The following is a 10,561-nucleotide window of genomic DNA, read 5'->3' as shown; positions in this document are numbered from 1 at the left end:
AATAATAAAAGCTGTTCACGTGCAGTTCATTGTTAGTTCATGTTAACTAATGAAACTTTTTAATAAAGTGTTACCAATTAAGACATAAATACAAAAAAAGAATAAAAGAGAATATAAAGAAACAACATGAATTAAGATGTTCGTGACTGCTATCCAGATGTCACACCAAAGGTGAGTAATCCTGAAAAATGCAGGGAAACAAGTGTTAATAATAATTTAACATCATACACAAATGGCAAAAAAAACACTGGCTGCTCATTAAAATAGGTCTATTCACTATTTAAAGAACAATCTCGATGGGTATTGACCACAGATGATTGTTTTGCAATCATTAGCGTGATTGTAGCTGTGAGAGCTGTCTGTACCTTCAGCTAAAATACAACAAAACAAGCATCATTTCTTCTTCATTTTTGACACGATATGGGACATCTGATTACAACAACACTTGCTTACATCAGATAATAGTTCATAAACTATTGCTTCAACTGATCTCGAACTCTTTAACTTCAGTTAACACAGAAATGAACGATTAACTGCACTTACCTCTGCTCAGCCATGAACTGGTCGAAAGCTGATGACGTGACATGCAGGTAGGCCCGCCCTCACGTGATACTGATTGGTCGATTGGTAAGCTTAAATCTGATTGGCTAAAGAGTACGACTGCTCTGTGTTACGAGTGTTATGCTGCCAGGAAAGTCTCAAAAACACACACACATATCTAAGGCGATTCGTACGTGAATGACGATTTGCACATTCAAATGCAAGGATACACTCATACATTTTAAACATTCAAAGGTTTTTGTGCACAGTTGTATATCTACGAATTGTGTTTTGCATTTGTGAAATGTATTTTACGAGTATATAATTTTATTTTGCGCATGTGAATTGCTTTTTGTGAATATATTTTTTTTTCACGCACGTGGATATTTTTTGTGTGTACGTGAATTAGGTTTCATGCATGTAAAATTTTCTACGCATGTGTGAATCATGTTTTTTGCGTGAATTATATTTGAGATTAATCTGCTTCCATATGTATTTAACAGTTTTTTTTTGTTTGTTTGTTTGTTTGTTTTTTTATACCAGATTTTTTATGTGGTTTCAGACATTTGAAAACCAACCCAGCTAACAAGGAACATTCTCAAAACACTGAGAGAACCTTGCTAGAATGGTAGCCAAACATTAATAGAATGTTCAGTCAGACTTGTGTGGTCTTTAATAATGTTCTAAAAACATTAACACACACACACACACACACACAGTTTTAGTGGGACTTTCATCTAACATTTTTTAAATGTAACTACTTGTTTTAGAATGTTAAGAGAACATTCAAAAGTAACAATGTTTGCAAAATTCTAAATTGGAATGTTCCCTTAGTGTTCTTATAACCCCACAAAACTTAAGAGAACAGATGTAACATTTTCGTAACAGGAATGTTAGCAAAATGTTCCTAGAACATTTTTTTTTTTTTTGTCAGCTGGAAATATATTTTCTGCATTTAGAGGCTTACAACAGATTTACTTTATTATAAAAGCCTTCATCACCATTGAGAGGAATATGGATCAAGCCATTTCAACTGGGCAAAAGAGAATACCAGATAAAGGAGCAAAGCTCAACAGTTTAAAAGTTTCTTTCAGAGGGTTTTCTCCTGTCCCGAAAAGCCACAGATTTGGTCTTATCTCCAATAGCAAATAGCAGGCCTGTGTGAAAGGTCACTTTTCTGGCCTCTCTTTCAGATGCTCGCTGTGCTGGCCAGATTATTCCAGCTGTTTTCAGGAAACTTCCAATATTTCTACTTCCTGTTTTGAGGATGAGCACATATGGCCTCTGTAGCCATGTGGTAAAAGCAGAATCCATTGAAGCAGAAACCATTCCTGTCACCCTTTGATCATGTTCACAGGTTGCGTTTGGTTATTGTTGTTGTTCTTGGAGAACTGTGGAGAGTGGAAGCAGATGTATAATGTAAGTGAGAGGATTGGAGGGCAGCCTGGAGCAATCAGCAGAGAGCATGGTGTAATGAGTGGAGTAATGAAAAATGAAGGATGTTTTGAGCAGCATTACATTTATCATTATCAGAGAATGCAATCCCATAATGCATTGTGAAGCAAGACAATTGTTAATTATAAAAACATAATTTATTCAATATATGAGTGTTAACGAATAAACGGTAAAAACATGCATGTAAAATGTATAGCAGGTCAGTCATATGAAATGAAATGAAATGAAATGAAATGAAATTAAATTAAATTAAATTAAATTAAATTAAATTAAATTAAATTATTTACATGATATTTGTGTGCACTTTTATGCTCACTAAAATATCATGGTATCATTAACAAATTAAATGCATAAAACACTTGAACATATTAGTTGAAATAATGTAAACTTTAACAGAAATAAAATAAATTCTATAAAAATGTGTTAGTTGCCAAAGCAACATTTATAATTTTCATTTGATTTAACTCAATGTACTAAAAAAAAACAGTAGTGCTACTGTTCATATCATAAGGGTTTTATAGCTAATTATAATATAATATATAAAATAAAATAAAATAAATAACATTTATAATTTTAATTTATTTTAAGTCGATGTATAAAAAAAACGACACATAAAAAACACACACACAAAATAATTACTAAAACTTTACACAGGAAAATAAAAGAAAAAAATATATATTTTTAAAACATTAAACTATTATAATATCTCAATAACACTATTTAAATCAAACGTGAAATGTATTTGGGGGGGTGCATATTTATAATCCAAGGAAATTAAGACTTAATTTATTTATTATTAATGATCAATAAGAAAATATTTATATTTATACTGTTTTCTGAGACATGAACTGAAATGTTAGCGGAGTTTGGTTTGAGTTACAGTTCAGGGCGATTGTACCTGCCTGCATTGTCTGAACTCTCACAGGGCAGCGGTTATACCTTACTGCGTAGCAGGCCAGCTGATGAATGCTCAGGGGTGCTGCATTCAGACGAGTTCTTGGCTTTATCCTTGTTATTGTTGGGCTCGTTGTCTTTGATGATGTCGTACTGACGGCAGAAGAGCGCGATCACACCTGAAAGAGACACAAATGACAAACGCTGCAGATGTGCAATAAGCTGTTCAATTAACCATCCAATAAATTGATTATTGCAGTAAATCTGAACGTTGCAGCAGGATTTGACTGATCCAGTGCTCCTCACTCACCTGCCCACATGATCAAAACCACCACAATGATGACGAGCTCTCCTGCCCGGAGCTGAGCGTTCTGACCCACTTCTTCCATGGTCACTTCATCTGTGAATAATATATTGATGCTATTAGTGGTGCGTCAAACATTGATTATTAATTATTTAATTCATACTGAAAAAAAAATAGATTAGAATCTACAGTTTTTATATTATAGTAGTACCTTTGCTCTTGGAGGCCTGTGTTTCAGCTTCTTTGGGGGTTTTGAAATGCAGCGGTTCACTGAGGGGACTCGGCCCGCTTGTACTGATAGACTGGACATGTATTATATAGTCCGTATCTGCCTCCAGATCCCACAATGCACAACTCTGCATGGTAGTGTTCACTTCTTGGATAAAGCGCAGCATGCGAACATCTTTTTTCTGTTGTGGATAGATAAAACAATTTTCAACCAAATGCTTTGTCTTGACTTTACTCTTTCTCTCTGTTTAACCAGATGCTTAATGAACATACAGATACAGTATATGAGTGCTGAGTATGTGACTTTTCCTCTCTCTCTCTCTCTCTCTCTCTCTCTCTCTCTCTCATTTTGAGTACCTGTTGTGTGATGGCGAAGCCGATGACTGGCTCCCCATCTGGGATGTCCCATGTCACCACAGCAGAGCGGCCCTTTAGATCTCTGATGGACACGTTCACTGGAGCAGCCAAACTTTCTGAGAAAAACAAAGAGGATTCCCATCAGTGCACATTCCTGGTCTTACTGTATGTGATTCATCAGTGCGAAAGAGCTGCATTAAGATGAAAGTCCCATAGAAACAATAACAGCATGCAGGTTTGGAAGGACATTAGGGTAAGTAAATTATCTTCATTATTTTCATTTTCAAGTGTTATAATATCCATATGTATCTAAATGAAGAGTTTAATGATAGTTTAGTCTGCTAAATATAAATATAATAAATTATTTCTGAAGGATCATGTGACACTTAAGACTGCTGATAGTTCAGCTTTGCATCACTGGAATTTATTACATTTTAAAATATATTCAAATAGAAAACATTATACTTTTTTTAAGTATAATAATATTTTATAGTTTTTATTGTGTTTACTGATTTTGATCATGTAAATGCAGCCTCGGTGAGCAGAAGACACTTATTTAAAATTCATCAAATATTTGAATTTTTCCAAACATTTGACTCATGGTGTATGTTATAAATATATATTTAATAAAATTATGAAATATGATAGCTTTAATCTTTAGATATTATATATAGTAACTTTTATACAGTTTGTGTGAGTGTTAATGTTCAAGTGTTTCTCAGGTTTGCTGAATGAGTACCGTGTGCTTCAGAGAGTGCTGTTGTTTCTCTTCTTTAATGTTTAGAAATCACTATTTCACACACATTATATGTAAACTCTATTTCTAGATGTAAAAGGATATGGTTATGAAGCCGTTTGGAGGGATGACGTGTGAAAAACTCGTCCACCAGCAGTGAATCCAGTACAACTTATGGTGCCCCAGATAAAATTTTCATGCCTCCTCCTTGCCTACGTGTTGTGTGATGAACAAAACTGGTTGTAGTGTACTGCTACAGTGAGAGCAGTCTTAGAACTCTATGTACAAATTTATTGCAATCATATTTTATGCATGAAACCCCAAAATGAAGTGATGGACATTCACACATTTATTAATATTGAGGAGTTTTCAGTAGTAGCTGAGCACATAAAGAAAAAAAAAAAAATTGATCTGTGCAGTCCAACTCTTATGAACAAAAGACTCACAAATCAACAGTAAACTGTTATTTTTAGTATTTAGAAGTGTTACTTACGGTATTGTTGTATTTAAGGCTCATGAGACTTACATTAACGAAAGAGACACATTTGGAGAGAATTCCCTAAACAGATGTGCCACTTTCTCTTTTACCATGATTTTCTTCAAACTATAAAAAATTGCAGAATGCCTGCATGCATTTGTCTTCTGAATTGTGCTCTGACACCTGTAGATGACGCATGAAGTCAGGCTACAGCATCTGTAGAGTGTGTTTCAGGCATAATAACTGTCTTAGACATATACAGTATCTCCTGATTGACGCTTGCAGTAAATAGACTTCTCTATAGGCTGTAGAATGGCTTTATGGGAGCAATAACAAATTTGAAATGAAGCATCCCACACAGATGTAGAAGACAGGCAGAAATGCATAAACACTTAACTCCATTCACACTGTTGTTCAGGCATTGATTCAGAAATCATTAGATTTATCTGTTGACATCTGTATTAAATTCATCACAAAACATTTTTCTTTCCGCAATGCAATACTTCGATTATTATTATTATTTTTATTTTCTTTATTTTTGATAAAGTATAAATATCATGAATGATCAGCTATGCAATACACTGATGTTATACTGTATATATTTTACTCAGATTAACTCTAGTGTGTTTATTTAATCTCAGACAAAATCAATTACTGTAAGACTGAAAATAAAGGATGACACAATCTAGGAAAACAGGTCAAGATGATTTTACTAAAGACAAACCAAAATAAAGGAAATAAAGAAAGGAATTTTAGTATTATTTATATAACATTATAGTGTTTATTAATATTTTGTATTAGCTTTCAGTTTTTTATTTTTAGTTCTTATTTTCATTTTAGTCATTTTCTCTCCTTTTTTAATTTACTATTTAGGTTCAGTGTGTTTTATTTCACTTTCAGTTGTAGTAAACTTATTTAGTTATTCAGTTATTTTAAGATTTTAATTTTAATTTTTTTTATTTCAGTTTTATTTCAATTACTGAAAGCAATTTTTAAGGTTTTTTTTTTATTAGTTATCTATTTTTAGTACTTAACAATAACACTGATCTTGGGTTTCAGAGATATGGTATTTGCTCCATAAGAAAATAGTCAAATGAAAAGCCCCATACTGTAGGTTTGTACTTGGTTGCTATGGAACCAAGTACAAACCAAGTGGGAATTTGTTTGGAAGGTAAGTGTCCTGGTCCACATTCATGCCAAATTTAAACTGAGTAAACAAAACACAAAATATAAAGATAACAAATTATAGCATAATGACTCGGTTGCAGTCTATATATCACATAAAGCTATCATGCAACCTCAGAATAAATTGCACAAGCCATATGGACTACCTTTAGTGGTTTTTGTTCCCATTTATGGAGATTGAAAGCCATGGACTATTAATTGTACAGAAAATAGTCACCGCAAATTCTCCTTTTGTGTTCCACAGAAAAAATAAAGGAATGAGTAAATAATGACATAAAGTGCATTTTTGGGTGCACTATTCCTTTAAGCCATTCATCACATCATGTTATTTTTACTATGCTGAACTGATTTAATCAGCCATGTGCTTTGGGCTTTATTTTTGCATATTTCTTTCTCCGACTTACTCTTCATCTACTCGACTTCTCTGCCACAGTTTCATTTAAGTGTTTAATACTCTTCTTTAAAGTAAACTTGCACACATTTTCTACTGAAATCTCAACCTTTTAGTGGCTTCTGTCATTCAAGCCTCTAAAAGCATCAAGGATCCAATGGTTGCAGCTGCCAGAAGCCTGTTAACATTCTGATTCACTGCTTTTCCTTCTTTACTACAACTAGAATATAGTGCATTAAGATGTAAAATTTATAGCTCCATAAGTTAATGTGTCAGCTGTAGTTTGGATTTATTATTTTGCAGGTAACATCTACAGTAGAAAAAGCTTCTTTATGGTATTGTGCTTAAATTTGGTGACAGGTTTATGCAGGACAGAATCATTAAAGTATCAGTCATTGTCTTTCTGTTATTGCATTTTGGCTAAATTTGATACATTTTATTTTATTTACTTTTTATTAACTTAATTAATTTAGTTAATTTAAACAATTTAAATTGAATCATTTTTTTATTTTATTTTATTTTATTAATTGATTTTAATTTTCATGACAAATCAACTCAGAAATTAGTAAAAAATATTATAGAATAGATTAATACTGAATATTGCTAAAGAATATTTAGAATTTCAGTTAGCATACACACAAAGCACATTCCCTGTTGTTGCAGTCGATAATGTAATTAAATTCACCCTGTATATTCGAGATTTATGATGCACTGCTTTCAAGTGACTGTGGGTGCGTTCGTGTGTGTGTGTGTGTGTGTGTGCTGTGGTTCAAAAAGTGTCTATTATTGCCACAATATTTCGGTTCAGTGCTGTACATCAAGCTTATGGCATTGGCTTTTGGATATGACCAAATTCATGCTTTATATTTTCCCATGCTCCCCACAAAGGTTCAAACATCATTACACATGCCACATGTGACCACAACTATCTCGCAGTGTCTCATCGAATGTCATAATTAATCAGTTGTACAATTGTCCCCATAAATGCTCCATTAGTATTGATGGAATGAAATCTTGCAAACTTACCAGCCAAGACCCACGACGCCCCAAAACAGCTCAATATGAGCAGCAGAGTGGGCATGAAATCCCTCCTCATCCTTTCCACGCTGGCTAGATGTGAATGTCCTCCGCTGGTCTTGCATTCACGTCGATGAATGTCGCTGAGGGACTGAAGAGCTATATTTCAGAACCGCGGTCAGCGGCGGTTCAGCACCGCGGACAGCTCCACATCATCCCCGCTTCAGCCCGTCATCAAACCCTCGCGACGAGTTACAACGTTCAGCACAGCGGATGTTGAGATGGAGACATTCAGATGAACCATCTTTCGTCTTTGCGGTTTTTCATACAGCTGTCATGTACCTGCAAGACTGAAGAGGCTAAAAAAAATAAAATAAAAAATTCCTGTATGAGCGTGTGGCAAGCCTCTGGCATCTCTCTCTCTCTCTCTCTCTCTCTCTCTCTCTCTCTCTCTCTCTCTCTCTCTCTCATTCGCAGGGGCGTATTAAAGAGAAAATAATCACTTTATCCGATGTTTAAGTGAATAAAATATCCTTGACAGCCGAGTTCCACAACTATTGACTTTTTTTCCACTCACTGGATTTGTATGTGTAAGTGATGCTCAAAATTAGCCCTTAAACTAGCCGAGTCACAATTCCCCTGTAAAACTTGCGTTCCGGGGGGTACAATGCAAGTTTTTTGGCAGGGTTACAGCGGTAAAATTCACATTCCAGGAACTGAATATCACGTAAGGGGTGCTTCAACCAGCGGAAATGGAAAAACAACCTGCGGCAACAGTTTTTACTGCGATGTAAAAGAGGAAAACAGGCATTTGAACCAAAGCATAATTTGTGAGGTAAGGGAGGTGGAGACGCAAACATTTTCTAAACTTAAAACTAATTTTTGGCCCGTTTGCGTTTGTGTTGTTTTTATTAATCAGTACTTTTTCAGTTTGATCTGGTGATATGTGATTATTTGATTTATTTGTATTTGTATTTTTTATCTTAATTTTTTTACTATTTAAATGTTAATTTATTATCTAACTTTTTAAAATGCATTTAATATTTTATTAATTACTTTATTTTATTATTATATAAAAATACAAACTTTTTTTTTTTTGCTTCATTTGCAATTTTGCAAAAAAAAACAAAACTCTCAGCTTGTTACAGTGCATTCATTTATTTTTCGTGAAGGAATGGAGAAAATGTTCATGTTCAGGGGAAAGAATTTGCTGACAAACCAAGAAAATACTAAGAAAATATAAGAATAATATATAGAAAATATATAGAATATATATAGAAAATATATAGAAAATATAACTGCTCAAGTGTTTGCACTTAAGTCTTATTCAGAGTCTCTCCTATCCTCATTTCAAGCATTCAACATCTGGTCTGCTTCTGTAAAAGAATCAGGGATTATATGTAGACAGGTCCCATTAAAAAAAGAGTTGAATGTAATCACTGGAGCATTCCAGAACGTTCTATAAGAAGGTCACTGCCGCTCAGCAGTTCTCATGGCACATAATATTTATTACGGCACACTGTTAATGAACCGGGTGAGGAACAGAATGAAAAAAGCAAAAGTTGCAATAAAAACAAAGCCCTGTTTTTCTAATAAATCACCACAAGTTCTTGCCATTAACAGTAAAACTGAAGCAAGTAATACAGAAACTAAAGTACATATTTTGATCTGTTTCTCACCACTGTGCAACTGATTTCCTATATTTGGTCTGTGATGGTCCATTTGCACACTGATACACTTTTAAAGGATCCTGGAGGTTCCTAAAAGGGCATGTGTCCTCCGTTCATCATCTGTCAATTAATCCGTAATTGATTATCATTATGGTACATTCATGTTGTGTTTTTCCATTATAGCTTTTTTTATAAGCTTCTTCATTCCAGTAGGTATTTTATTGGCCATTATATCACAATCACAAGCCATCAGTAATAAGACATAAGATATACAAATATAAACATTTTCCAAAACCTCTGTTTTTCTTGAGTTCCATGTATGTTAATGGTAATGTCATCTTTATGCAAATTAATTTTAAGTGGACATGCATATTTTAAATCTGAAGATTTTCTCTTATGGTAAAATAGTCATAAAATATTGATGAAAAATGGCTAATAAAAAGAGGACAAGATTCTCTCTCTCTCTCTCTCTCTCTCTCTCTCTCTCTCTCTCTCTCTTATATATATGTACAAAATATTTCTTAAAAATGTTTTTATATCAAATGCTTTCATATATATATATATATATATATATATATATATATATATATATATATATATATATATATATATATATATATGAAAACATTTGATATAAAAACATTTTTAAGAAATATTTTGTCTATTTTATGTGGAAAATTATCCATATTTTGTCATCATTACTGCACTGATAATTTAAATTAATCTAATAATATATATTATTTTTTTATATTTATATTTTGCAATAAATTATTGTAATTATACATATAATACATGTCTGAAGTCAGTAGGTTTATAATGAACCAAATACATGTTAATGGTAAATATATATTAATATTTATATTTTGCAATAAACTGTATTGTATTTTATACATATAATACATTTTCAGAAGTCAGTAGATTTGTTTTTTACAGTTCATTTTTTTTTAATGTAATTCACAATACTTTAAAGTTTTATGGAATGCATTCTGTAGTTAATTGAATTGTAAAAGGTGTTAACGGTATAGTTCCTTAGTTATTTTCTCCAAATTTTTTAATATATTTTGCTTCATAACAAAGTTTGTTGTGGGATTTATCTCTGAGCTGGTTAGTTTGAGTTATGAGTCTATACCACAGAAGATCCTGTGGAGAAAGTGCAATAGAAAATTACTTCTGGAATCACAGCTGCTTTAGATAAAAGCATTTGCTAAATGACTCATTACAACTATCAGAACATTATTTATCAGTAGACTGTAATGCTTTTAGTTCGATTAATGTTATTAATGTTTATAAATAATAGTTTATGTCT

At 32.9% G+C, this 10,561-nt stretch overlaps 1 protein-coding gene across 2 annotated transcripts; it reads right to left on the bottom strand.

Annotated features, from left to right (window-relative positions):
- Positions 1-1,318: 1,318 nt before the first annotated feature.
- On the bottom strand, positions 1,319-7,956 carry LOC132110433 (fibronectin type III domain-containing protein 5-like). 2 transcript variants are annotated; one of them, XM_059517028.1, is made up of 6 exons: positions 7,595-7,956; positions 3,779-3,894; positions 3,405-3,603; positions 3,200-3,289; positions 2,894-3,068; positions 1,319-1,931 (listed from the first exon to the last, which is right to left on the bottom strand). In XM_059517028.1, exons 1-5 carry the CDS (start codon positions 7,662-7,664, stop codon positions 2,929-2,931), a joined length of 615 nt encoding a protein of 204 aa, XP_059373011.1. In that variant the 5' UTR covers positions 7,665-7,956; the 3' UTR covers positions 1,319-1,931; positions 2,894-2,928. The 2 variants fall into 2 exon arrangements, with proteins under 2 accessions (XP_059373011.1, XP_059373010.1); XM_059517027.1 differs by having other exon boundaries at positions 2,935-3,068.
- Between the last annotated feature and the right edge of the window lie 2,605 nt (positions 7,957-10,561).

The sequence above is a fragment of the Carassius carassius genome, chromosome 30, assembly GCF_963082965.1.
Source record: "Carassius carassius chromosome 30, fCarCar2.1, whole genome shotgun sequence".
In the NCBI taxonomy this organism is placed as follows: domain Eukaryota; kingdom Metazoa; phylum Chordata; class Actinopteri; order Cypriniformes; family Cyprinidae; genus Carassius; species Carassius carassius.
Note: the sequence above shows the minus strand (reverse complement) of the source record. Positions and strands in the feature narration are given on the sequence as shown.

Bases quoted from the DNA above. Each gene is read 5' to 3' on its own strand.
- LOC132110433 (XM_059517027.1), bottom strand. From the start codon at position 7,664: ATGAGGAGGGATTTCATGCCCACTCTGCTGCTCATATTGAGCTGTTTT. The intron at 3,895-7,594 runs GTAAGTTTGCAA...TGTTTTTCTCAG, and splicing joins GGCGTCGTGGGTCTTGGCTG to AAAGTTTGGCTGCTCCAGTG. The intron at 3,290-3,404 runs GTACTACTATAA...TATTATTCACAG, and splicing joins ACAGGCCTCCAAGAGCAAAG to ATGAAGTGACCATGGAAGAA.